This window comes from Seriola dumerili, unplaced genomic scaffold (assembly GCF_002260705.1).
Source record: "Seriola dumerili isolate Sdu_G_001 unplaced genomic scaffold, Sdu_1.0 BDQW01000017.1, whole genome shotgun sequence".
NCBI classification, from domain to species: domain Eukaryota; kingdom Metazoa; phylum Chordata; class Actinopteri; order Carangiformes; family Carangidae; genus Seriola; species Seriola dumerili.
Window position 1 is genome coordinate 8,107,044 of NW_019174272.1, and position 26,849 is coordinate 8,133,892.

The 26,849-nt window shown below is 40.0% G+C and overlaps 1 protein-coding gene across 1 annotated transcript; it reads right to left on the minus strand.

Moving 5' to 3' along the window:
• Positions 1 to 14,735: 14,735 nt before the first annotated feature.
• On the minus strand, positions 14,736 to 24,841 carry LOC111231773 (ATPase family AAA domain-containing protein 1-A-like). The gene is made up of 10 exons (XM_022759015.1): positions 24,683 to 24,841; positions 23,731 to 23,931; positions 23,464 to 23,562; positions 23,220 to 23,340; positions 21,492 to 21,692; positions 20,323 to 20,429; positions 20,065 to 20,154; positions 19,327 to 19,377; positions 18,905 to 19,080; positions 14,736 to 17,476 (listed from the first exon to the last, which is right to left on the minus strand). The coding sequence occupies exons 2-10, from the start codon at positions 23,902 to 23,904 to the stop codon at positions 17,347 to 17,349; spliced, it is 1,149 nt and encodes a 382-aa protein (XP_022614736.1). The 5' UTR covers positions 23,905 to 23,931; positions 24,683 to 24,841; the 3' UTR covers positions 14,736 to 17,346.
• Between the last annotated feature and the right edge of the window lie 2,008 nt (positions 24,842 to 26,849).

A 26,849-nucleotide genomic window follows, 5' to 3' on the forward strand; every position in this document is an offset into this window, starting at 1 on the left:
ATAAACGGAGCGGGTAAGCTTGTCCAGACAACATAGATAACACTTGTTGGCACAGAGTTCATTGATGGCGGCTTATTTCGTCATTTTGTGGTTTGGCCACAAACAAGATATTAACTCTCATGTGTTATTTTGTGTTTATTGGCTGTGACGAAACTTATAAAACAGGGATGAACAAAGTTAGTTGGAATAGGAGGAATGAGTTTGCATTTTGAGTTTCTTTTTATAAAAATGTACTTGTCTGCTCTCCTGGACTCCTCACAGCGAAGCGGCATTCATTTAAAAGGTCGTCTCTGCAGTGACACGACCCTCCATCCACACCTGTCTCCAAGGGGCCTCGCCTCAGGCTGTACCTGGGCTGCCAGCCCCACTCTCCGCACACTTACTGTACATACAATCATACACACTCAGAGCTGTAATTAGTGTCAGGGCAGGCTGTGCAGAGAGAGCAGCCAAGTTGTTCCCCTGTCCCTCCATCTGGCCCAATGTTCGAGTAGATTGACTTTACTCTGACTCTTCTGAGAACAACAGGAGTGTGACTGATCAGAGACAGTGTCAGGGAACTGGGCGGTAACTGCAGAGCAACCTCTTGTGACGTTAACGACCCCAATTATTTGTGCCATTTTGTATTCTATTATTAAGAGCTGTAATTTTGTGACATCCTTATTATTGTCACATCTCCTCTGAAGTAATCAGACTTCCATTTATTCTAACTATATGCTGAACAACTGCTCACAATGATTGATGCGAGTGTACTCAAAGTGGTGCTAAAAGCTGCTGGTTGAAGTCTTTAATTTTCCACTCCGCATGGTCTGTTGACATTGAAGTAAATGAGATTACACCTTGTCTGTGTGTGAGTCGACGACTTCTTTTATGTTTTAATTTCAGGTGGTGGTCACTGAGCCTGTACTGGGCACAGAAACTCTACCTCTGTCAGTCTGTCTGTGAGAGTGACTATTTCATTTAGCAAATTAATCAGCTAGTAGCCAAAAATCTGAACATTGTTTATGAGAGGTCAGTCACAAGTTACGGTGCAGGAAAGGTATGTCTATTGCTTGACAGGCTTGCAGTCAGGTAGCTCAGTTAGGCCTGTGTTTTTGCTTGTTGTCTAAAATTCTTTTTTTTTTTACACTGTACATTTACTGTATAAAAAAGGTGAGATTTTAGACTATAAGTTTATTTTTTTAATCTTCAAAATGTATGAATTCAGGATGTATGTCTGAGTTGGTAAGCCGCTGGTCCCCATTGTCATAGTAACACAACACAGAGGGTGCACAGCATTTATAAATAGGGACTGTCAGAGCAAGAGAATGAGTCAGCTGAGAATGAGCCAACCAAAAGACATCAAAATCAGACTGAAAGTTACCGGACTGACAACCTTTCGTGGACGGGTGCAGCTGGCCGTCTTACAGCAGCATGCCGCATCAACACGGAAGAAACCTGGACTGTGTTGAAAATCATTCCCCTTGATGACTCATTTTCATTTCCCTTTAAACTAGTCATCCTAAAGTGAGCAGCGAACTGATGTTTCTGACACATCACTGCCATTTTGCATTAGCATTGCACAACTGCTAAGTTTTGAATGATTAGTATATATATTATATAAAGTATGGCACATTGCACTGTGGGTTGGCTAGCAAAAGATGCCACTGACAGTTAACTCCAATTCTTTTGTATAATAATACCAATATTTTGGGGTGTAAAATAAATAAATACATTTGTTTGATTTATAGACTTTTTGATTTACAACTTCATGAGAGCGCTTTCTGCTGAATAACTTTAAATAAAAAAGGGTTGAGGTCTTTTCCTTTTTGTGTGACTTACACTAGACCAGTGTGTAAACATGCAAATGGCCTGCATTTTAAAATGTAATGTGGGTGGAGATAACTGGGGTAGGCAGTCGTTTTTGCCATTAATTGGCAAAAATTCCATAATCACCTGTGATTCAAATAGTCTGAGAGTTTAGCCAATCACAGGTCTTTTCAGAGTGAGAGAGTGTTCCTGTATTGGCTGCTCTACAAATGCAGATGTGTGTGTATGTCTCCTCGGATGGATATGTATCAATGGAGTGCCGCAGCGATGACGTATTTTTGTTGGCTAACACGGACGTTAGCGTCACCCTGGTTCCCTCGACAAAAAGGATTTTTACATGTGCTTTTGGATTACTGCAGAAAAAAAAGCTCTGTGCTAAAAGTTTATGATACACACATGTTTTGTTCAGCACGATAATCTTCACAAATGAACATCACTTTATGATTTTCGAAGCCAAAATACAATCGCCAACTGTAATACGCTAATGTTAGGCTATAAATAAACTACACCGCCGTTCCAGTTTGTAGTTTGATTTATCACTCTGATCTCTTCTAAAAAAAAGCCTTTCCTCTTACAAAGTTAGTAATAGTTTGCAAAAGCACGAGTAAACACAACAAGACTTAAAGAAAAGCGAGGGAGATGGAAGTGCTAAAATGCTAACCAGTTTCCGGGGTTTAGGACTCACTCCTGCAGCACTATTGATGAAATGTGTCAGAGATGGAGCGAACTTCTTGTACTTCTTCCGGGCAGGTAACAGGCTCCTGACTTCATTTTCCGGTAATATCGAAATGTGTTGTAGTGGTTGGTTTTACAGGTTGATATACCATAAAAACAGGCAAAGAATGGCCATGTTGAATTTTGTTAATAGTTTATGCTTCTGCTGTGGCTGAGTTGCTTGTGTTGCATGCCTGTATGAGGTGTGTGCATAAGCCTGTGAGAGGAGAGCTGCAGGAGGGCTGCTGTCATATCAAATTCTGGTGCGGTTTTTTTTCTAGATTTTTGCCAACATCAGTTAGAGCTGACAGTGACAGGACCTATTACGCTTGAGTTGGCTGAAGTAATTTTATGGTCACGTTTTGCCCTTTTTGTTACCATAAAAAAAAACAGGACATGACCACTCCATTAGTTAAGGTTACAGAGTGAGCCCTTCTGAAACATCATTGTGTACTTATCTCTACAGCACTGGTTGAGACAGTCTTATCTCTTTCCTGACCTGGACATTTATCAGTTACAGCTTACAAATTTAGCGACTTGTGGTTGTATTTCTTTGCCAACCAGTAAAGTTACAGGAAATATAGTCACAATCTTCCCTTCTGTTCTGAGAAGTGTTTTTGCAGAACATCATATCAGGGTGAAGTTGACCTTTGACTATATGGATATCATCACTTCATCATTTTAAGTCTGTGAAGATTCCCCGTCGTCCTGTTCATGGTATCTCTTAGAGCTTTACAAAGGCAACCGGACTGATCCGAAAGGCTTCTTCAGTTCAGAACTGAATGAATCAGAAATCATTTGATTTCATTAGATGTTTGTGTTTAATAGTATCATAATTAGCAGATGAAGAGTTATGGCCAAAAATGTGTTCTGTGAGGTCACAGTGACCTTGACCTTTGACCTTTGACTACCAAAATCTAATCACTTAATCCTTGAGTCCAAATGAACATTTGTGCCAAATTTGAGGGGATTCCCTCAAGGCGTTACTGAGATAAGGCCTTCACGAGAACAGGACATACGGACAACCTGAAAACATAATGCCTCCATACCAAAGGGCTTGAATGTGTCTCTAATAGTGTAAATATCTGCCTCTGCACGAAGTTGAACAACCTTCCCTTGACAGCTATGTGAAACTGCAGGGAAGCAGACTTAACCAATCAAAGTAATTACAAGAAAGAAAGAAAAGATGCAAAAGGGAGGGAGGAAAAGAGATGGACACAAACAGCGTTTGCTGATGAGGGTGAGCCAGTGGGCCGCTGGCTGTTTGCTCCACATCACAACGTCAAGCATGGCAGCATCAGCCTGCACTGAGTCACAGAGGAGAAAATAAAGTCACCCGTTGAGTAAGACAAGTCACCAGACTCCCAGGACCCAAAACTCATCAACTCAAAAGCAATGCACACACAGCTGAATACAACCACTACCACACTCTTTCCCCCTCCAAGAGGCGTGTGTGTACGCGCTGAAATATACCTCAAGTACACGTGACTTCTTTTTCCTTGATATATGCAGTTCTTTCTTTGTGGTGAGTGTAGAATCTAGGGCAGTAAACAAGAGGCCGTGAAAAGGCCTCGGTGTCTTCACACCACAAACCACACGAGGAACCGGCTGCCAAATGTCATTTCAATAAGCACAGACACATTTACTGATGTGTGATACTCACCTTGATTCTGTGTGTGGGAAAGTTGTAAAAATGTAACTTTCAGCAAAGCAGCCAGCAGGCGCAAATGACATATCTGCATATCTCGGCTCAGATCAGCCATCAAACAGCATACAGTGATGTGGATGTGGGTAGTGTCAATCTTTTCACTCCTCAGTGAGTCCAGAGACCTGGAGGTTTTTTATGCAACTTCTTCTCAGTCATGAAAACCGAGAGTCTCTGCAATCGATGGCAAGAGTGTCTCATCAATCAGTCTAAACTTGTATTTATGGTGCTTTTGTACTGTAGTTAAAAAAAAAACAGTGCCAGAGAGATGGGCGACAAGGTATGAGAGTCTGAATTTGTTGACTATGCTGTAGAGATCTGAGCGCAGTGTCATGGTCCTGCTGCTGGCTCCCACAGGGTCAGATCAATGACAGGCCACGAGACAGAATCTGGCCTCTGGGAAATAACAGGATTTTAGATGTTTAGTTTTAGTTGATTTATTGTCACTCAGCGATAAAAAAAAATATATGTTTAGGTATAGCTTACACCTGCTAATGTATTCATGCCAAAAAAGGCATGAGAAATAGAACCATACCGAAAGTAAATACCAAATAAGTAGAATAAAGTCAGACATAATTCAGGGAGAAATAGCCATTTCTATGGATGATCATTCATAACTTTGCATTTCCTTTACCTCGAAATGTGTTACTGCTTAGCTTCCTTAATCCTCATATGGAGGGTTTGAATGGATGAGTGTGATTATTTCACAGACAGGAAATTAATTGAGAGGGTCTTATGCTCGCTGCTCGTCACTTACATGGCACCTAAAATGTGAGCGCTTGGCCCAAATCCTCTCGAGGAAGTTTTCCTTTGCTTCTCCAGCCTCGGGCTCAGCATTTGACAAAGCGCCACCTCAGCAAAGGAAATGATTAATTCTAATATGACTTGGAGAAAATTTCCCCTGTAGTGTGATTAGGGTACTTCAAAGGACAGGTTGCCATTAGTGAGGAAAAGTGTGGCCCCTTTCAAAGCAAAATGTAGACAACTGTGCATGTTTTACCATTTAATGTGTCTTTGTTTCTTTTATGTGGTTATGCAACCTAAAAATATAAGAAACTGCGGATGCAAACTCAGGCTTTCATGATATAAACTATTACAAATGTGCTTGATATTTTTCCTGATGGTAAAAAAAGTGCAGCAGCACCAGGGTCACAGTCTGATCATGTGATGGAGCATTGTATGGGACTCCAAGACCTAGTTTACATTTAGGAGTATTTTGATGGTTGTCCGCAGAACTGATGGTGCTGAGGAGCTGATGCCTGATTTAATCTACACTGAATATTCTGCCTGGACACAATGTAAAGAACGGTGGAACGGTTCATGCCAAAGTACAGTGTGTGGACATGAGCTTGAAATACTGTTAACAATAAACATCAATAATTAATGTAATGCAGTTGAGATTCAAGCAGATACAGTTCATGAAAAGCTCTGTCTTCTGTTACTCTAAACTAAGTCTGAGTCTTTCCTGCAGCTCAGGATGTATTTTATGTTTCTTTCATATCTGGAATAAATAATAGACGACCTGGGCTGTGTTTGAGTGACCACTGCAGAAATAAGACACAGCTAAAGACAAACATCACAGCAGAAAATCAAGTGCAGCGATGAGTGAGAGCCTTCATTCCCTGATGTACGCAGTGTGTTTCCAGTAATCGCAGACCCTTTTCTTTTACAATACATTTGAAAATACTGTACATTTCAATTTGTGGTGATAAGACTACAAAGTATTGTCGAGACAATAGTTTAGGTTGATTTCAGGGAATAAGGCCACAAAAAGTGAAAAGCACAAGTTGATGTTGAATTGATTTCAATCATTCTTATGACCTCGGTTCTATTCAAAACCATACAGGAAAGCTAATGGAGCATGGTGCTAGATGCTGTGGTTGTATGTGTGAAAAACCAAACACAAGCTTTGACCACACTAATCTACAAAACACACACTCGTATACATGCCTGTTACCATTATCGCTCATCTACCGGTACAATTATGAGCCAGACTGACTCTTGCTGTCTCCCCAGAAAATCCAAAGACGCATTAAAGACCTGCTTTCAAACCATAAACATGTTTGAATATTTACATCACAGCTGTGTTACAGCAAACATTTGCTAATGATGGAGAATACATATTCAGCAACCACTGTCACAAACAACTGGAGCTGCGTTTACAGCCCCCTCCTCTAAAATCCCTTTCAAGTGCCTATCTGAATATTCATTAGCGAACCTTTCCACTTGAAGTTTTTCTAGAAATCCCCTTCTTATTGAGCACAGTCGGACTCATCCGCTTAAATAACTGCATGAAAGTGTAATCAGCTGCACCTCTGAATGTTAATGTTAAAGATGGGAGACACTGCAAAACGGCTTTGATATGTACGATGGGATACAGTGCTTCTCCTGACATTTCATTCTCATGATCTGACTGAGGATCCAGACTCAGCTTGTTGTCATTACATAAAACGTTTGCTGTAAAATGTCTGTTAGTGCAGTGCCATGAAGTCAAAACGCTATGATGTGCATGGCCAACCAGTCCTGTCAAGTCTATTTCTATCCTACTATTGTCTATTTCACTCCTGCTATTTCAGTGGTGAAGGTGTAGACCAGTCAGCCAACCACGGAGCCTGTCAAACTGTCAGTAATTATCAAAGTAATTCACAGCAATCAAATGTCAAGCTACCAGTCAGATAGCAGAGCGTGAGAAGAAACAAAAAGGAACAGAAAAAGTAATTACAGTGCTGAGGAATACATTATAAAAAAGTTTTAAACATTATGTGAAGAACAAAGTGTTTTTCCTTTTAGCTTTAATGCTATTTTGTGCAGTAAAATATGCACAATAACATTAAAAGCTTATAATAACAATGCAACATACAACACTGTAGACAACACATCAGACAACATTCAGGAAGCAGCCTGCAAACTAACTACCAAGACATTTGGTTTGATATCCTACTCTAATATACAGAGAGTAACCGAGGGGAAACTCACACTGAAAACGAAAATGACACTGAAAGTAAAACCCACATGAGACAAAATTAGATCAGGTATTTGTTTTGGATTAGAGAGTCTGTAATATTTGGTAACACTTTGAAACACAGCCTGTAATTTATAGTGTAATTTTGTTGTATATTTCAGGTACTATTAAAATATTCACTACTGTTAAGTATTTCTGGTCCCTGCTGGCATTAAAATGCACAGTTTATAACTTCTGCTGCCAGGGGTCTCTCAGTTAAAACAAAACAAACAAAAGATGGCGCTTGATTAGGCTACGTTGTGGAATAGCGTGGGATCATGGGAGTTGTTGTCTTCACCACCACTGCTGGCAGCTTCTCCCCAGTTTAGAGAATATAAGAAATAAATTATAGGCCGACAACTAATTCGAAATTGTTGTGAAGATTATTGGAAACGTTGTGTACCTTGGAGGTACAATACTGAGTTCTTACTGTTTAATTAAAAAGTGAAAAGCTGAGATCAGCTGACGCTTGATATTACAGCCTTCATACCTTGTTCTTATGTTGTAGTCAAAAGAATTAAACTAACATATAATAGGTTTTTCATGAAACACTAAAAATATGCCATCTTCATCTGAGTTATTTAATTCCATTACTTCTAATTCTAATTAAACTAACTTCTAATTCTGTGGTTTTTCCTCAATTGAATGATGATAAAAACATACCTTTACACTTGAGAAAGATACGTTTGGTGTCTACTCCAGCGTACCTGTTGTTAACTGCTGCACTGCTGGATGAACATGCCAGGAGCACATTTTCTTGACTTGTCCTCATTAGTCCTTATTCAAAGTAATACAATGCAGTAGAACACATAACTATGACAAATAAATCCCTGGAGTGTGGCTGCAGCTGTTGGCCAAAGGTAAACTTCTCCTCCTACTCATGACAATAATAATTCTTAATGAGTGGAACTGTAACATATCTTTCACCTTATACTGCAAAAAGAAGGTATCTGGGCTGCTGTATAATTTACCACTTTTGTATGCTTCAGTGACACTGCAAGCCAACAGTTATTAATACCTTATTTTCCAAACTTCAGTTTAAATCCAGTTCTGAACAACATACTGTACATACCCAGTATTTAGAAAAACACTTTGACCATAATGTATTTATAATTTCTGACCTAAGGGGCACATGTTGCAAAGTCCAAAAATGTCCTTTCAAATCAATACTGATGTCTCACAAAGCTTTAACACATCAACATGGGATGGGAGAAAATTCTGGGATTTGTGGGAGATACTGAGCGCTGTGTGAAAATCACAGAATGTATGTTTAAGCAATCAAATTAAATTAGTATAGCAAATATATTCAACAGCATTAAGCTGCTAGTAACAATAGTAATTTGTTGCTTCCACTCTTCTGCTTATCTGAGTATCAGGCTTTGTGCTTGATGAAATTTAATACTCTGCTAAGTGTGATGCTGTGTTAAATATACATGTGTGTTAATTAATAAATGATTGGACATGCATAAACAACAGTTTTTTTTTTCTTTCTCAGAGCAGCTCACACATTTGCATCACTGGCTCAGACTAATAAAAGGCGTCTTGCTGAGATAGCCATGTCTCACTTCATTCAGCTGCCTCCTATGTGGAGCCTCCAGCGGGAAGTGAGTCATCCCCTCCTGCTCCTGTGTCGGTGGTGAAGAGATGAGCCACATGACCCCAGTGCATGATTAATTAGTGATCATTATCCCATCTCCGCTCTCCTCAGTGGGTGCTTTGCTTTTGTCCTCGCCTTTATTAACATAGCTAGTAGTCCTACCAACTGCCTTTTGACGTGACTCTGGAACGTGGGAATGTGTGTGTTGCAGAGGTCTGGCACAGACTGTCCGATATTCTGATCAGACGCTTTGGTGTTGTGTTAACATGTCTTTCTTCACATGAGATGAAAACGAAACGAAGGAAGGAAGGAAGGAAGGAAGGAAGGAAGGAAATGTACAGGGTGTCATTATACCTCTTTCAGAGTGATGTGAGCATCAGAGTAATTGTGCTCCATTTAAAAAGAAGCTTATTCATGGAAAAACACAACCGAACAAAGGTTTAAATTAATATTCATTCATCAAAAAACATGCACTATGCCAGTTTTCATGGACTGGTACTGTATCTGTGGCTTGGACATTTACAAGAAATATTGCCTTCACGCTAGGGGTGTCACGATTTTGATTCCAAATGACCTATCGATTTCAACCTTCGAAATCAAAAGCAGGATTGTCGATTTTCACAGTGTTTTTTTCTCGCCACCCCCGCCTACTTGGTCGCATCTGGCATGCACCCAAAGGAAAAAAACAGAAAACACTTGACAGTCGACACTGCAAGTGGAATGAGGAAGCAGCAGCAAGTTATGAGTTACCTGCAGCTGCACCAGTGAGACAGATCCTCCTGAGTTGTTTGTTCCCAGTCTCACATGTGTGGTACATTCCAAAGAAAAATGGTGGTTGTATGACACTTGATACCATGCAGCCATGTAATCATGTTAAAGAGGAATTTGAAAATGTAAATGACAGATGTCAGGGCGTAAAATGAATGATCTGCTGATCTTTACAAATCAAGACGCGATAAGTCAAACAATGGCATAACTGATATTGCTGTAAAAAATTGTTTAAACCAAATATCTAATCGGATCGTGGATTTGGAGAATCATGACAGCCCTGTCACTGACATCTTGGTGCACTAATGCAAAATGTTTTCAGCAGAAGATTTCTGATGAGTCAGTGAAGCCACTAGATACTTGTGTTCGTTGTGTGCCAATTATAACTATAATGCAGGCTGATGTCCTTTTGATATTGTTATTATTAGTTGTTATTTCACCCCAGTTTGCTTACTTGATTACAGGACTAATATTGGATGACATCGCCTTGGATAACTCTTATTTTGAAATTAAGGGAATTTAAAGTTGAAACCACTCAGCATGTAAAAGACTGGCTGTCCTGGTACCAACAACGTGTTATTATCTGAGCAGGGGTTAATTTGAAACTATTAAAAGCCTAATCTAAAAACATCTGAAAATGAAACCCTGCAAAAGCCTGTAATGAAATGGGTGAGTAAAGATACTTTGAAACATGGCATCAAATTAAATGCATAAGACTAATTGTGCATGATGCATCTTTGTAATGGCCTAGATTTAGAAATATACTTAGTGTGTTTAAATATTCAGTTGTATGACACATTTCCAGAAGAATTCTAGTTTCTTAAATAGCTATGGATTATCCAGTGTAACTGATTCAAATAAAATTAAGATTATGTTGTACCTTTACAGTCAACTGCTTTTGCTGTATACTGTGTGATTATGGAGTAACTTTAAATCAAGGGATCCAGTTTGCACTTTCACAGCTTTGATCTAGAAGATTCCTTCACAATCAATTGTGTTCTCTTCTCAGATCCAGAGTGATTGAGTGAAAAACCTTACATGAATTTACAACTGATGAGCGGCAGCGGTTTAAAAAACAAGAGCAGGTCAAAACCTATGTCTGGACTGAGCATGGTCAATGTGACTGAGGACGTAGTTGAAAATTATTGTGGAACTGCTGTGAACAACTGACATCATTGTGTCGTAAATGAATTCAGCCAGTTTGCTTCTCTCCCACTCTCGGTGCTCACATATACATTCACGATTATAGTGCTGGCCCTGCTGTAGCCAAAAGTAAAATCAATTCAAGGAATCACATCCCTGCAGACACTCTAACTCTACTAGCTTTAGGACCTCTGTTTGAGAATGTGAAGTCCTGGCTGCGGACATCCATACAGTGTGCAGGTGGCTTTTGACATTATATTTTACGCGTTACATGTAAACAATCTGGTGTTTTGCTACCAATCGTCACAGTAAACTAAGTGGACACCAGTCAGAGTTGTTGTAGCTCTGTACAATACATGTGCCTGACACAGAATAACATGTTGACATGGACTTAAACATATGCACAAAACCATGATATAGGCATTATCGCATGTCTGGGGAATAGATACATCTGAGGTTGTAACTGCAGCGTCACAATTCATCCTTTAGTGACACTTGCACACACTCTACTTGATTAACAATTTCACTGTACTCACTCGTGGAAAAGATGAGCTGTGCCTTTGATTTTGGAGTGCTCTCAGCCAAAGAGGGGATGCGTAATAACAGCAGCAGTAAGCCGTGACCCTTCTCTTGACAGCAACACACCTTCTGATTACCTTTCATTTAGTGTGCGACGGCCATCAGACACTCCAATTACATCTGCTAATGCAGCAGCCTCTTCTCCAATCTGACCTTCTATCTAGTTAGGTGAGAGGCAGCAGAGGTGAGAGTATAGCTGGATAAAAAAAGCTGGGCCGTGAGCACTCAGGAGAGTAGTACTTGTTGCTTTATGAAGAAAAAAAGAAGCAGTGAATATTCAAACAACTATAAATGGCTTTACTCATTCAACACCACAGCTCAGTTCCTCGAAGCTAACAGTTTCATTAAGAGCTAAATCAACACTGAAATCGCACTGGGCAGAAATCTGCTTGCTGCACCAGGTTCAAACTATTAAACATGTATTTGTGGCCTCACACCAATCAGTGACCACAGCTGGTGGTGGCGTCACTACGAATCCAACGTGCTTCAAAGTTTCAGCACGTGGACAGGTCCAACAAAACTATTTAGGATTTTTCACTTCAAGTTGTGAAGACATCTATTTTTTATTGTATTTTATTGTTGCCTAAACTAAAAACGGATTTTCACTGACAAAAATAGATTCATTAGAGAGTTAACCACATAACCTACCAGGCACTGAATTTGCACAATAAAGTTGACCACCTGATAGTTTCAATCATTAAAACTAAATTAAAACTATTTTTGTGAATAGTTTAAGTCACAGTCCCCTTTGTGAATTGGGACGTGCAACCCAGCAGTAACCAAATTCAAATTGCTAACCTTTGGATTGTGGCTTATGACAAATCAGCTGCCTTGTTATCTATCCTGGGCAGAGACAGTGCATAAGTCGACTCAACCTCTCTGCAGGTAGGCAGACAGCTAACTCTGAGGGGGTGCTGGCCAGCTGTGTATCTCGCTGTCTCATCATGCATCATTATGCCTGGCAGCCTATTATAGTGCCTGCAGCTGGAGTAAACATTATGTTAGGGCCATTACAGGAATGTCAATATACACTCCATAGCTGTAATAACATGAAGCATGATGGAGCGTAAAGCTAATTCTGTTGAATTTTACTTCACACATACTGTTGGTCTCATATATGTCCGTAATATAATTTATGGCCTCTTGTTTCCACGTGTTTGCTCTTTAAGCATAAAAGGATTAATTTTTCCTTTTAAGAATCACCACATGGAGTTTTTACTGCAGGACTGTCTCTTGAATGAACACAGGGTATGTAGTCATGATGCTTTTTCTTGAAATTTCAATAAAACCCTGTGGGCCATAAAGTCCACAATGATTACACAAAGCTCGGTTGATTTGTAAGGACATTTTAACGTGATGTCAACAGATGAACTGCATCATTTGCTGCCCCTGCTTTACATCATCCTGGTTAAGGGCGAGCGAGGCTCCTATGGTTTATGTCAGTGACTTTTACGATTAGACTGTACTCACACAAGCATCATCAGAGTGTTCTCTTCAGGGCCAGCTCACACAGAGATCGGTCTGGGAGGTTAATGTAGGCAGGACCCCTTCTCTCCATCCAGCAGAGACAGACAACATGCAACCAAAGAGGTTCCAGACCCACTGATGCTGCTCTGGAGACCCCGTGGCTGCAGGAACTCTACATGGAGGTGGTACACAGCGCCTGCGGATGATTTACCATAGTGATCCAGTGCAGTAGTTGTAGTTTTTGCTATATAACCTGCAAGACAATCACTATACATATCACTGCTGTCATAAAAAAGTACACATGATCACTTACTTGAAAACATTTTTTGGATAACTTGCAAAACACACAGTTGTTAAAGACGAGTTAAAATGAAGCTGCTTAGCTACTGAATAACTGCCATTTTTTTGTAAAGTTTTCATGCGACTGAATGATTTGTCCACAGCTGTAGATTCTCAAGGAGGCCGTGCTACTAGCTCATAGAAGTAACAGAACATGAATAAATACTTTCTTCTTGAATACAGCGTCTACCAATGGAAGGAGTAGTTTGACATTTTGAGAAACAAGCTTATTCTGTCTTTCCAAAAGATACCAGCTGTCATGTCTGTATGTTAAATGTGAAGCTAAAGCCAGCAGCCAGTTAGCTTACCTTAGCATTAAAACTGAAAATAGGGGGAAACAACTAGCCTGTCTCTGTCTAAAGGTAAAATAATCTACCCTGGACAGCACCTCTAAAACAAATAAAATAAATAAATAAAAAAATGCCGGGCATAGTACATGCAACATTTCAGGCCCAGAGCATCTGAATGATTGATGGGGGAGATGCATGATAAACCTATGTTGAAGAAAAAGCTGAAGCAGTTGCCTGTTTAAAACTTCAGCAGTGACAGTCCTAGATGTAACTTCCCAACCCAGCACCATTTTGCACATCCTCTTTTTTCTATCTAATGATGCTAAGAAAACGCAAAATGATCCCAAAACAGGATAAATAAACCTTGTCCTCTCACCCAGCAGTGGCTTTCTAGGACTCCTTGAATCCAATTTGTGGCCCTTCATATTATTATGCAATGTGCCTTTGTGAGCTATCTGCTCCAGCTATAAAACCCTGAGCATCAGCAGGCAACAGGATATCCTGCTGAGAAATATGTCAGGGATAACAGCTGCTGCGGATTTCTCTGGGCTCGCTCAATCATGTCTGATGGCACTGAAGCTTTCAGAGGACTGTCACAGAGCAGAGTGGGGCCATTACACCCCCTCCCCTCTGCTGCTAATGGAAAAAAGGGTTGAGACCATCAGACCAACGCTGAGAGCTGCTGTACTGACAAACCGTGGCCAGACAAAAGTGAATCTATCTGTGTCTGAGCTCTCCTCTCCATGGGAAGTCTTTGACATCTCCAGCCAGCTGTGCTACAGGGGAGAGCTTCTTCCATCATGTTTATTGACTGGGAGCTGTCCTCTAATTGAAAAGAGCTGGAATGGAGACTTTCACTTCGACTCCCTCATCATGAATAACTCATCAATAGCTTTATGAATAACTAATCAATGGTTCCTAGTCAAAGATCAGACACGCATCCTTGCAGAACTTATTTGGTGGAAAACACTTCAGACTTTGCCTCATTAAAGCCTGAATTGCAAATATTACCTTTCCATCTGTCCAGGCTACAGGCAACAACATTTATCTGCACTTACTGGCATCACTTTCTTCAAATACACTAGTTCACTTAGTCTGGAAATCCCAGACCAGAGTCAGGTGTTGGATCTTAGAGAAGAACAGGCTTAGAGTGGCCTTGAGCTAAATACTGCTGTGTCATTGCAAGTGCTAGTGACTTGATGAGACGTATTACATTTAATAGACTTTAACAAGGAGAGGAGAAAGACACATGAAATCCTTGCGGAAGTAACAGCAGTAGAATTTTGCTGGTTGAAAAAAAACAAAACTTATTTTCTTCAGTGTGATTTAATAAATACACTCTACAATAACATTTCATATTCAACACACACACATACATAATTGACAGTATCATTTACAGTAACTGCATATGGAGACTGTATTCATAGAATGAAGTCTCTGCCACATAACCGGTGAACGACCTGGCGAGTGAGATTGCATGGAGGGAAAAGCTTTTACACGGGTGTTACCTTTCTCCATGGAAGGTAACGAGGACCTGCAAGCTGCAGTGACACAATTAGTGGTTTACATGGCAAAGTCTTGACCTTTAACTGTCACCTGAGGTGCTCTGATGAAGAGCAACAGATGTCTAAATATCACTGAATGAAACAATCCAGTACGCAGGGTTCTCCATTTCATTGTCTCAACCATAATGTTATAAAACTGCTCTAAATAAAAGCAGTCCATATCTTAGCCTGTAACACCTGCCTCAGTCACAGGATAGTGAAGCTACAGTGCCACCACATGGTCCTGGTTGAATGACAAACATGCCCTGGCTTGCTCTGACTGCCTGGGAGAAAGGTCTGTTCGTGACCCACAAACAGATCTCTGAGCACATGCTGTGACCATATGTAAAATAATGAGGCTTTTTATACAGACGAGAGGCAGAACTTCAGACTGACAGCTGATTGAAAGCATTTGAATTTTAAAGTCGTACTCTCCATAAAGTGAAAATAAAAGTAACCCTGATGTGTGTTGCGGTGACAGCCGTTGCTGTCAATCACTGATTGATGCATGAAACACGACAAGAGAAGTTCATTATAAAAACATTCCCAGTAAAACAACAGGGACTTGCCAATAATGATAATGGCACAATAAATATGACACTAAAAAACTTCTTTCCAAAAAAACACCGTTGAGATTTTAACATGAAGATGTGTCAACTATTGCCTTCTGGGATAAAAAAAAATATGAAGGTCTGAAGACTTTGAGTTACAAAGCAGCATTAAATGCACTAAAAGAGAAACTTCAGCTGTATTCAAAATCTTGGCCTTAACTCTAAGCCAATATTTTGCTTCCACGTTTACACACACATGCATACGGCACAACACACATGATACACCTGCTGACAGCTGGGACGGCTGAGCAGTGATACAACAGTTAAGTATATTTTTACAGCCATTTAGTAGTAGGATAATGATTATCGAGATAATAGGATGTAATGGTGTGTTTTATTGCTGCACCCGGCTCAGATCATTACAGCTGTGGTTTCTATTAAAGGGTTTAAGTGGTGACCCTGTTTCCACTTGACACGTGAATGTTTGTTTCATTATCTGCTTTTGTCTACACAGATAAACTGACGGCTCTGGGAAATAACTGCACACGGGCTGCATTGATATTGGTCCGTCAGACCCAATGCATTGTGTTGTGATTGATTTTATGCCTAATACTGAGACGATGTACAATGACTATGGTCTCCCCCAGTGGAATGATGTAGTGGTGTTTATCTGAGCTCTTTGACAACGACAGCCAACATGTTATTTCACCTGTGGCTGACTTTGCTCTGCTCTTTCTCTTCCTTGTTGTACACATGTTGTGACCTGACAGCCTCCACAGCAGTGCTGACCTCAGGACTGCAGACATAGATTTGACTATTACATGAAACACTTTGAATTAGCGCTCCTTGGGAGCAGTAACTCATGACATGATGAGTATCGTATTACTGCTGGTACAACCTCATGCTGGCTAAATGCATCCTCTCTAACTTTGAAAAGCAGAGATCAATGATTCAGGTTAAGAGGACAACAGCTAAGAAACGGAGGTGGAATCGTTTTTGAATATTCAAACTTGAATATATAATATAATATATAATTTAAAACGAGTAATACATTCATAATGACTGAATATGGATACTGATATCCCTGAAAATGAAACAATTTTTTGTTAGACACCTTGTTATTTGAAAGTGTGATATCACTGAAAAGCATTACTGAGCAATTTGCTATCATACAACAACATTTGCAGAGATTATAGTGTAATGAGACTTGAGACCACTAGGATCAGCTGAATCATTTCCTCCAAAGTGCTTGGATAACATCACTGTAAAGTGATTTAAAAGTCTTTGTCATTCGAAAATGTGTTTGCTCAAAGAGGAATGATAGGAGTGATAGCTGATTTAGAAACCGAGCAGCAAACGTCAAAGGACTACACCGATCTGGAGTTCAGGCTGAATGACTCATGAGTCACTGTGCTCAACCCCCCCCCGGTCATGATCATGTGTAAGTCGGTGGTGGGGTGGTATATGAAACTGTATAGTGGGGTAGTAAAGTAGTTTGTAGTAACTTCAGAAAGATTCATAGAGTTTGTGGAAAATGCTTACACCTCTTCCACACAAACTGAAATTTTGCCCTTGAGCAAGGCACCGACTATAAACTTCTCCAGTGGAGCTGTCGGTGGTCGGTAGGAGGAAAATGTAGATTTCTGACTGTACTGTAACTGTACACATGTGGTGGGGCTGTGCTGAAAATGAGCATGGTCAAAACAACCTTTCCGGAGAAATCAAGTTTAAGAAAAATATGGCTATCTTGATGTCTGTTGGCTTTGCCCAACTGCACCTCACACATGTGGGAGGAGTCTCTGCTCGGTGAGCTGGAGCATACTGTGCTGGCGTTGGTGTTTAGTCCAGGGGAACCTCTGACACACTGGGCAACATGGAGGCTGTGGCCCGCTTAGATTCCTTCATCTTGTCCAGGCCGAAGAGGAGGTCCAGCTGGGTGACTGGGCGCAACCGCTCCTCATCCACAGGTCTAGAGCAAGAGAGCAGAGGTCAGGAACTGAGGCAAACAAAAACAATAACTCTTATTGCTGTAGTATGTATGAAATCAACATACTGTACTTAACTATTTTAACCTAACAGGAAAATATACATCAGCTGCTGGACATCAAACAAACTGACTTCAGGATGTTAATGAAAATTCATCCTCAGAAACAGACAGCAGAGGTGTTTCACCTCCACCCAGAGTTAGTCTACATTTTTTTCCAATTGTGTGTAGCTCCTTTATTTTCTGCATTGCATTGTGGGAGAATAGTGTCAATTAACAGCCCACTCATAAATCAAGGGTTTTAAAGTATGGATATGGACTGTTTTGAGTATACTTACAGTACAGTCACTTTTCACATTTCCAGTATGAACACACTCAACACCAGCTTAGAATTAGTATGCAGTACGGATTTGAGATGCACCAAATGTCCTCTGGAAATCCCCCCATAATCTCTCTTTGAATATGCTTAGTTACCTTCAAATATGTATGACTTACTACATATTTCATATCACCTTTTTCATAGCACCTATTCAGTTTTTTAAATCGCAGTAAGTTTTACTGAGCTTATTTTGCACAGCTCTGTGCTGACATTATATTGCTTTATATTTCTTCCTGACAAGATGAAAAAGTCCCAATTCTGTTCAATCAATCCTGCAACATGTATTTTTTTCTGTTTATTTGAATATTTATTTATTTCCTTCTGTTTGTTTTAATAATTCTGCTGCTGGGACAAACTAACTCCCTAATGGGTATTTTTAAAAAGACCGCAGGATCAACTCAGTGCATTGATAACTGAGAAATACAGAAAGGCTGCATGTCTGTAGAGAGCCTTTAGCATTTGCTTCTGCATCCTATTATTCACTTGAAGCCACATGCTGACACCTGGCATCATAACTGCAGAGAGCTCAGCCACGAGTGTACTGTTCAGATTATTGAAAACTAAAAGTTTTAAATATTTCTTCTTTTAGCAACATTGTCTTGCTCCAAAAGTGGGTTTCAGTAGTTGCTTAGCAACAGCTGAAGCATGGGTTACACAGATCAGATATTTATTTTGTATTTAAAACCAACCAGATCCACCTCTAGTATTGTTCATTTTGATGACACACAGTAGTTTGTGATCAGTATTCCAGTAGCTGTGCATGTGAGCGTTTAACCTGATCTATGAATCTATGAGTGTGCTGTTTCAAAAGCTTGAAAGCTTTGTAAAGAAAAGTAAAAGAATGCTTAATTTCAGGGAATATTATGGTTTAAGAGTACCAGTATGTACATCACTTCATGTCATATTGATGGCAACTTTCAAACACCAGCACTGGTCTAACCACACAATGTTGAGGGTAAGTACTGTAGTTCAACAAAGACGTCAATGGACACAAAGGCTATGAAATCTTGTGGGTGTTTGAACATGAGTCATACTTTTCCTCCTCCTCCTGGCAGTCCTGGAGCTGCTGAGCGATCTGCCTCATCTGCTCCTTGCGGACGTAGTCCCGGACTCGGTACATGGCGGCATCGCGGCAAAGCTCTCGCAGGTCACTGCCAGAGTAGCCATCTGTCTTCTCAGCAATCTCCTTCAGATTAATGGCATTGCTCAACTGAACAGAAAAGCAGGACAGCAATATGAGACATTTATATACCATTAATCCGTTTGCTGTCACTAGTCTTTGGCTGTGTTTGTTACTGCCATTCAAGTGCCAACTGTTCATGGGTAATCAGATTTACTTTAGTTTGACCTGACAGTGAAAATGTAAGTGTGAAATGTTCTCTGAGAATGACAAGAGTGCTGTGAATGGAGTAGCCTGTTCCCCAGCTGACTAGGATGAAAAGGAATCATATCTTACGTTTTCTCCTGCTAATATCAGCCGCAGGATGTCCTGTCTTTGTCTTATGCTCTGCAAAGACAGAGGGACAGTGGTTCTTATTGGGAAAAAGACAGGTTAATGTGCAGCTTATGAATCAAAAAACGATGGACCTATCAATAAGCAAATTATCACAAGTTTAAAGACTTTCTAATCATCAGACACTGTATAAATGCAGTTTAAACTGCCCGAACATGTTCCACATAAACAATGTGTGAATACATTTGCTGCAAAAAGTCATCATTACATTGTCAAAGTCAATACATTAGAGTTTAGAGACACCTCAGTGTTTAATTCTCATTTACTGTTTTCCCCTGTTAAGCATTAACAGCTCACAAACACTTTCTGTGCATCTGACGTGATAAGGGACTCATTGTTTATTGTACCGGTTCAAAGATGCTATTTGTGGTTTGGCCAGCAGCCATGAGACAATCTGAGACATACAGTGTGTGTGTTTAAGCTACTCTCTTTTGCTTGATGTCTATTTGAAAGCACTCAGAAAAACACACAATTTCTATGACTGAATATAGAGTTGTGGTGCAGTGGGGCCCACAGTTAATTATCTGCAAATAGAAGTTTATTCTAGCGTTTTCATTTCAATTTACAATGGATAAAATTGCTGTGTATATTTGAAAAATGTAAAAGTACGTAAATTGAAAATACAGATAAGATATAGTGTTAATTTTGTGTACAGAGGTGAGAACTGTGCTGGTGTCTTACTGGGAGGCCAACATGAAAAGTGGCAGGCATTCTGCGCAGAATGGCTGGATCCACATCCTGTGGCCTGTTTGTAGCTCCCATCACCATCACCTACAATTCAAAGAGTCACAATATGAAATGCTGACCGATATTATGTCCTGCATGCAAGGTGGGATAGGTGCTTCTTTTCATCTACTTTTCCCACTTACCCAGCACCTACCAGTATGACTCAGTCTAGTGGGTACATTGCAAAATTGTAAAGAGTACTGGCTGTGTCACCTGGGTGGTTGAGGACGTGTCCATGCCATCCCACAGACTCATGAACTGGGCCTTCATCATGGCTGTGGCCTCGTGGTCTAGGCTGGAGCGATTCCTTAGAAATGACTCTAACACACAAGAGACAAGAAGCAAAGAACAGAGGGAGGGATGTGAGACAAAAATACTGCATGAGGAGGAGCTTCCCCAGAGTCAAATGGTAAGGGCGCATACCACATGGGTGCACATGCCCTTGGCAGTGAGTTCAATGTGCGTCTGTTACTCTCTTTCCCATGTTTCCCCATCTCCGCGTCTCTACTTTCACTATCTAATAAAAAGGCACATGTGCATGCTGGTGTTCTGCAAACAACAGGAAGTTAGTTATTATAGTTTGGCCAGGAGATTCCCACATTCACAAACACAGGCAGCAGTTGAAGCTGCAGCAGTGGCTGTGAAACACAGCTCATGGAGCCTCTGAAGGCACCTTAGCGCCTGATTACCACAGTTTGTGTCAAAAATCATCCTCCATCTAGGAACACATTCAAATGTAAACACACACACACACACACACACAAGACACAAATATTTTCGATTAACTTTAGCTGCTATCGATGTCCATCATAAATAAAAGTCCATAAAGCCACTTAGAAATTAAGTTAAGTTTTCTTTAGCATCAGAACAATCCAGTGATAGTTGTCTGTAGATCCATTTTACACTGCAAACAGCTATTGTTAGCTACCTGCTAACAGTTACATTCTTTTAAAAATGTCAATTTATCAAACTATAAACAAAATTATGTCTGTGGTGGGTGCTCACTGTGTCCAAATCAATCCCCGACCCTGGCATGATACCGAGGACATTAAGAATGAACTTCACAAATTCGGGGGTGGCAGTCTGTAAAATGTGCTAGGATACCTCACTAAGCTGATAACCTATCGAAGAAATGTTTTGTTCTCATTTTAAGTGCTGCTTTAGAATCTTTTTCAGTTCAACAAGCATGAAATTGTGAAGGAAACCCTGAAAACTGTCAAAACATCAAAATTATTTAAGTATCAGATTTTTAAAATCATCTCTACTTGAAAGAGTAAAGATGAAGATAAATCACACCTGACAGTGTAATAAAAGTATGATAAATAAAAGTGACATTTTCCATGAAATCACTCTTGACAGGCACCCAGTTAAGATGAACTCACCAATCTCATCAATGAAGACGATACAGGGCTGGATTTTCACAGCCAATGAGAAGACTGCAGCAGTCAGCTTCTGTGATTCGCCGTACCACATGTCTGTCAGAGTGGAGGCCTGAAGGTTGATAAACTTGCACCCTGAAGCTTTGGCTGTTGCCTTAGCGATCATGGTCTTCCCACATCCTGGAGGACCAAATAATAAAACACCTGCAAGGACAAAAAATAAATTAGGAATCATCGTCTTTTAACATTGTGTTAAATTTTTGGTCAAACTTCTTCTAAAATCCCTGCATGTGTCGTTCAGGAGTGCACAATACTTGTATATCTGTAAAATATTCCCCATTTAAGCAAAACTGTAAAAATGACTCAAAAATCTCAATTCTGTGGATCTTTTTTCCCTAACTTGGTGCTCTTTAGCTCATATACAAACAAAGAGTTTGGCCAATCTGTTCCTAGAGGCCTATCTTTTTATAAGTTACATGATATAAACAAAGCTTGAAGTCAAGGGATGGAACTGAATTCCCAAAGCAGCTAATTGTGGATGTTGACTCATCCTGAAGCTCTGTATAAAGCTTCGTGCCAAACAGCAAAAACTCTCTACAGAAAGTAAAGTATTCCTCTAAGTAATCATCTGCTGTCACGCTGCCATGTGCATAAATCTTGTCAGATGCTATTTGGCACAAAGATGGAAGCGTGATGTAGTGGATGGCTTTCTAAGAATAATGATGAAGACAACGGCAAACTGAGAAGAATTATAACAAGCTCTGATATTTGTAGTTTTTTATGCACTTCAACTGAAATGATTAGTAACTATGATAGAAAGTGCAGTCAGAAAATTGTATTTTCTGTTTGTTTTACTTTTAGATACTAATGCACTGGATTTAGAAATAAATATTGACCATGATGTTAAAAAGCTGACTCTCTTGAGGGTCTTAACATTCATACTTAGTGAACAGTGTAGCTGTTGTGTTTTTACACAAAGAAGTTGGACAAAGATCATGCAAGGCAACCCAGTCTTCACTGGCAAAGTCATTCTCCTGATCTCAACCCAACTTTCATTAAAAACCAGACTGAAAGCACAGAATTCCTAAAATAAACAAGCTGGCCACAGTACAAGCCTGGCAGCTCACCGGTTAAGAAACCTGATGCTGATGGTACTTGCAGATCATCAATGGCAGACCACTTATGTTATTCATTTACTGTGAAAACGGGACACACAGCACAAGATTTTCCCTTCTTCCTGCTCTTTTTCAATCATTACATGTGTACTATTCTGTGACAAATCACATCTTATATTTTGTGTGGAATATTGCATTTTTAGGTGTACGCTGGAGGGAAACAATAAAGAAATCAAATAAAATGAAACTGACAGTTCCTTAAAATTGAGCGAACATGTGTAAAAAGATTAACAATTCCTACAAAGTGAACCTAATGTGGACAAAAACATACTTAAACTAAAGGATGACAGTCAGCAATTTATCATTATTTCATTTGAAATATGTGTTGGAGAACAAAGCCAGCACAAAAAAACGTGCCAATGTCGTTACACTTTCTACAAGCAATGGTGGTTAAATAATGCCAGATATATGCATAGTTTCCAATCCATTAGTACATTACTCACAATTACTATAAGAAGTTTTTATTATTTTATCCCATAATTTTAGACTATACCTTAAAACTGATGAAATCTGACCATTTCCATTTCAGTTCTTTATGAATGACATGTTGTGATACCTTTGGGAGGCTGAAAGAGTTTGGATCCAGCTAAAAGGTGTCTTTTCTGAAAGGGAAGGATGACAGTGTCTTGCAGCTCATTGATAACCTCGTCCAGGCCTGCTATATCTCTCCAGGACACCTGCAGGAAGGTAGAGGACTGTGTCTGACTTCTTGTCTGGGAAAGTGCACTCATAAAAAAAGGGCAAAATTGTCTTCAGTTGATTGATAATCTCTGACATGGAGTGAGGATTACAACTCTTACCTTCATAGTTTGTGGATCGACTAGGTGAGATGCAATGTTCATCTCATACTCTGTTAGTTTGACCCCCTCCACGCCAATCCTCTTCATCAGCTGTTCTGCCTGGAGAGATAAACCACACAACTCAGCTGAAGAAAGGCATAACAGACAGTGCAACATGCTGCTCCAGTCATTCCTTTAATTTCTTAACAACAAACAGCAATCTCCCCTTGAGCTCATAGTATTTAACAACTTCTTCATGCTTATATTATGTGCTACAGTTCTACATACCCTTTTCTTAGCTTGGTTTTTCTGTTTGTAGGTAGGATCCATAGCTTCTATAACCCATTTGATGCTGTAGTATGTGGCTGCACCAAAGATGGTCAACCTCACCAACATGCCCACCACTTCATTCCTGGACAACGGCCGCATCAGGGCCTCTCTGGGAAGATCTTTGAACAGCATCTCTGCTGGTTTATGTCAGACCATTGGCTGGATAAAGAGGAGGGAAGCAGAGGATTGAAACAGGAAGAAAATAATGGAGTTGTAGAAAAGTAAGGTTAACATGCAGCTAAGTAGAATGAGAGATGGCTATTAAATTTGCAATTCAGATCTGTCTAGTGCACATATATATGTGCATACATATACTCCACTATATAGTGCGAACTATAATCCCACATTGACTTATTTGATAAATGACATAATTTAATGTAAATTCCATATAAATATTTTTTATTTCACCACGTACTGCCCTTGCTGACCTCCAGAATACGCAATAAATGCCAGTGAGTAGAGTGCACCAATTCAAAACGTATAAATTTCATAACATAACATAGTGCTTGTTTGATGAGACGTACGCCGAGGTGAAGAGTGGACTTTGTTGATGAGCGACAGATCGCTAAAAATGTTTTTGAGATATAAACCTTAGATTATGTCCACTACAATTTATTTTTTTTAAAAGGTGTGAATGAAAATCAGTTTAGGCGTAAAACACGAGATCTCCCACCCAAAGCTAAACCGTCAGTCACTTCTTTATATATATATATATATTTTCCGCCAGCACTACTGCTACTACTCGTAGCACTACTACGATAACAGATACGTCAGTAGTTTAATGCGAAGGAAGAAATCCTATTAATTCACTGGTTAGCATCTCCAGCATGCTAAAGCTAAAACAGATTCAACTAGCAAGCACCAGCAAACTGTCATTTTAGGACTGTCTAGGGCGAACTAAACATATTACCTCTGCTTTGTATCCTGGCACACATAAAAGTGACGTCCCTCGAGACAAAATACTCCTACTTACTAACTAAAACGCGAAACAAGAGCTTTGCTTTCGTTATCGAAAATGCAAAAAAGTAGCGTTGATGGTGCGCTACGTTTTGTTACTCGGGTAGGAACAAACACCGTGGTTCCGGAAGTTGTTCTATTCCACCTTGTCGCCGAGCAGACACGTTTCATACAGTCAGCCACTGGATGGCAGAGGTTGCACACAGATAATACACGTATCAGCACCATGGACAGCATCTGCATGACTACGGAAGGTAGAGCAGACAGTACAGGAAGGAAAGAATGGTTAAAGAAAATAGTGAACATATGTTGGATTTGACATTTATTAATGGATTCAATGCTTCTGTGGTATTCTGAGGGAAAGTGGGTAGTGGACATGGAGGTTTGTTGAAAATATCACATATCCAAGGTGATAGGAATAAGTAAATCTCATTCTAAATGTCTGAACTGAAGTGCTGGATTTTGGAGGAATGAGCACTGATTTTTACAACAAAAGAAGAGTATGTGTGCACTGCTTGTTGTATGGAGGTGTAATCTAAAACCATTAATATTTTTCATAAAATACTTACTTAAAATTTATATGTATTTGAAATGCAGTAAGAGCTATTTTAAATCCATTTGGAGCAACATGGAGCAAAGTGTGTTGCTGTGGCTGTCTGTGGTCATTGATTAGACTGTTATTGGACACCAAACACCCAAGCATGTCCTGGGGTAGACTACATGCAAAAAACCAAACGTACCACAGTCAGAGATAGCTCAAATCTGTAGCCCTAATCTGTGTTTGGTTTCCACTCATTTCCAGTGCTGTCTGATAATGGATAATTCAGTCCTCCTAACAGCAGCCTCTAAGATAAGGCTGTAACAAACGGGCTTCTCCTGCAAGCAATTTATCACACATGGGCCGAAGGGATTGTTAATTGTCACAGATTGTGAGCTAAATTTAAAAAATGCTGTTACAGCTTGTATCCAGACTGGTCTATGCGTCAGGATTTCATCAGTGAAATATAGACTCTGCTGAGAAGAAACTGAAATATAGAGTTGTAAAAATATTTACTACAACTCCATAATTTGAAACATTTTATATCAAATGATTTAATGAATACACAGGCTTCATTTGGTATTTTCCCCCAAGATTCACAGTTCTTGCATGAGTGTAAATGCTGCCCCTCAAGCAAAAATAAACAATAACATTTCATTGTAATGTACACCTCACAGTCCACAGGAGATGGAGTACAATCTGGCCCAGTTTACCACACTTCTCTCAGAGCATAATTAACTGGATTTTGAACAATGTGCTAGAAAAGGGGGATTGTCTTTTCTTTATTTTTTTTTCATCTTGCTCTGTACTTGTGTGAGTGTCTGCCCCCTTTGTAGCCTAATTAGTTGTTCAAATTGGATGCAAAATTCCTTCCAGCACAGTTCCAGCTTTAAGAGTCCAGCGCAGTTAAGTCCACCCTTGTTGTGGAAAATGGCACACTGGCTGCTACTGCGCACACCTTTGGCTGTGAAAATGCTTCATAAAAAGCTTTAATCCCCCTGTACTGTAGCAGCAAGTCCCAGGAGATAGCCGCCTGACAGGGCCATTTTGATGGGTGTGGGCATGAAAGCGCATGCTTGTGTATCTGCAAAGTGCAGCTGGGGCTCCACAATCCCACAACGCTTTGCAACTTGCCCAAACAACCATTCTCAAGCGGAGGGGTGCAAAAAAACAAAAACACATTCAGCTCCCATGGCTGTCGACCTTCACCGTGCCATTGCTGAATTAAAACTTCAACCTGGTGGCTGATTGTTTTGCAGCAAAAGATACCAATTCCTGATGAAAGGTAAAGCTTATGCCATTACGGTTTGCTGTATTTTTTCATGAGTGTGGTTGCTGGTCAGTGGCAGTTAAACTGTTTAACACTTCAGTAAATGTTGGTCACATACAGCAGTTAATTACCCTTTCAATCTCCCAGGAAGAGATATTACCTCTGGCAGGAAGAGGAATCATTTGGGAGAGGATTATTTATTTATCCGGAGGAACTGAAAGGATTTATTTTTGAAAACACTTAAGTGCTGGAACTAGACCGCTCACACAAGTATATTTATTGGTCAACATATGTTGGCTATGTTTTAATAGA

Bases quoted from the DNA above. Each gene is read 5' to 3' on its own strand.
- LOC111231773 (XM_022759015.1), bottom strand. From the start codon at position 23,904: ATGCTGTTCAAAGATCTTCCCAGAGAGGCCCTGATGCGGCCGTTGTCC. The intron at 23,563-23,730 runs GTATGTAGAACT...TTATCTCTCCAG, and splicing joins AAAACCAAGCTAAGAAAAGG to GCAGAACAGCTGATGAAGAG. The intron at 19,378-20,064 runs GTAAGACACCAG...CTGTCTTTGCAG, and splicing joins CTTTTCATGTTGGCCTCCCA to AGCATAAGACAAAGACAGGA.